General features: G+C 34.9%; 1 protein-coding gene across 4 annotated transcripts in view; it reads left to right on the forward strand.

The window, feature by feature from the left end:
* The window catches only part of Anapc10 (anaphase promoting complex subunit 10), a 47,309-nt gene extending 46,163 nt beyond the window's left edge, over positions 1-1,146 (forward strand). For all 4 annotated transcript variants that reach the window (XM_029532693.1, XM_029532692.1, XM_029532695.1 and 1 more), the window contains exon 5: positions 728-1,146. In XM_029532693.1, the coding sequence (XP_029388553.1) occupies positions 728-958 (231 nt within the window). In that variant the 3' untranslated portion in view covers positions 959-1,146. The remainder of the gene's footprint in view (positions 1-727) is intronic.
* Positions 1,147-1,746: the final 600 nt, after the last annotated feature.

The following is a 1,746-nucleotide window of genomic DNA, read 5'->3' on the forward strand; positions in this document are numbered from 1 at the left end:
TTATATTACAGAAGGAGACAAGGAAGTTAAGTGATTAAGGTCATCCAAGGTACATTGAAGCTATCTGATGCAAACTGTCTTTTACAACAAAACAGAGCAATGCATACATAAAAGCTAACAAGAACCAACTGGGATAAATATCAGTGTTAACAACTGGGATCAAAAGCAGCCCCACCTAAGGTCAGCTTAATCTTAGAAGCAATTTCTAAGTGACCTAAGTACAATTCTATCATTTTGTACCATGTATTTATGCAAAGTGAAAGTTTCAGCATTCATGACTATAAAATCAAAATATCAATCAACTAAAAAAATCAACAATGTTCTACATTTATACTCTCAAATAATTTCATCTTTAATAAACTATAAAATTATATATACCAAAGAATTATGTTAAAATCAGTTATGATTTAGTATTAATAAATGCTTTATCTGTTTTATCTATATGTTCAGGGTCACATAAAAGTTCTTAAGTTTGGGGAGGAGGTATGGGATGTGGAACAGTCAGAGGGTGGATGGTGCGGGGCGGGGTGGGAATAAAATACAGAGTGTAAAAAAACAAATTAATTAAAAAAAAGTTCATAAGTTTAAGAAGCCATGGGTTAGTAGGCCAAGTAAGGTGGTTAGTATTATTATCTCAGTGAGCAGAATTTTAAGTATAATTTTAGAATTCATCCATTATAAACTTGTTCATAAAAACATAATTGAATTTTTTTTTTTTCCTTATCAGCAACTTGAATTGGTGGAACCAAGTGGCTGGATTCATGTTCCTTTAACTGACAATCATAAGAAGCCAACTCGCACATTCATGATACAGATTGCTGTTCTAGCCAATCATCAGAATGGAAGAGATACCCACATGAGACAGATTAAAATATACACACCAGTGGAAGAGAGCTCCATTGGGAAATTCCCTAGATGCACAACCATTGATTTCATGATGTATCGTTCAATACGGTGACTTTAAAAGGGACAGAAGTGAACAGACATTTGTTTTATCCTATCATTGGATAGTATATCAAGTATCTTCGGTGAAAAATCATGTTACTTTGCAATTTTACATACATTTAAAAATAATTTAGATAAATAACTTTTAGGTCATGTCTGTTTTTTATATAATAAATCTCATATATTTTATGTTGCTAAAAATGAATTTGAAGTCAATCTTTAAATTTTTCTTTATCTTAAAACTAGTTAAACTGAAAATTTCAAGATATATATACTACATGTTTACTTTATGGTGGTTATTTCATATAATGGTTGCTGGATATTGGGAGCAAAATGGAATTTTCAGTAGCATTAAAGTGGAAACTTAAAGGTACTTTGGAATATTAGCTGTGTTGGATGGTGTTTTCCTGGAGCAGACGTGTGAAGGAACATTTGACTGAAACAGACACAGGTATGTTCTGTTAAAGCAAGCATGTGAAAGGACTCTGAGGATTCTTCTTCGCTGAAGACTTATGTATTGGTCCTCCTTACGTTGCATAGTGAGCTGCATTCGTTGGGACTCTAACACCAAAACCTTCTGGTGCTGTGCTACTGCTTCTTGTTGCTTCTGCAGACTCGGGCTGATTGGCAGAGACCTGTCAGCTGAGACAGACTCATGTGCTGAAGCAAAGCACGTGCTGAGTCAGTACCGTGTGGAGGACACTTGATGTTTGGAGAGAGGATAAATAGGACTCACAGTGACGGAGGCTGAACTAATCTTGCTTATAGAGCTATCTGTGCAACGCTTGAGAGGCACAGCTG

This window comes from Mus pahari, chromosome 20 (assembly GCF_900095145.1).
Source record: "Mus pahari chromosome 20, PAHARI_EIJ_v1.1, whole genome shotgun sequence".
Taxonomy (NCBI): domain Eukaryota; kingdom Metazoa; phylum Chordata; class Mammalia; order Rodentia; family Muridae; genus Mus; species Mus pahari.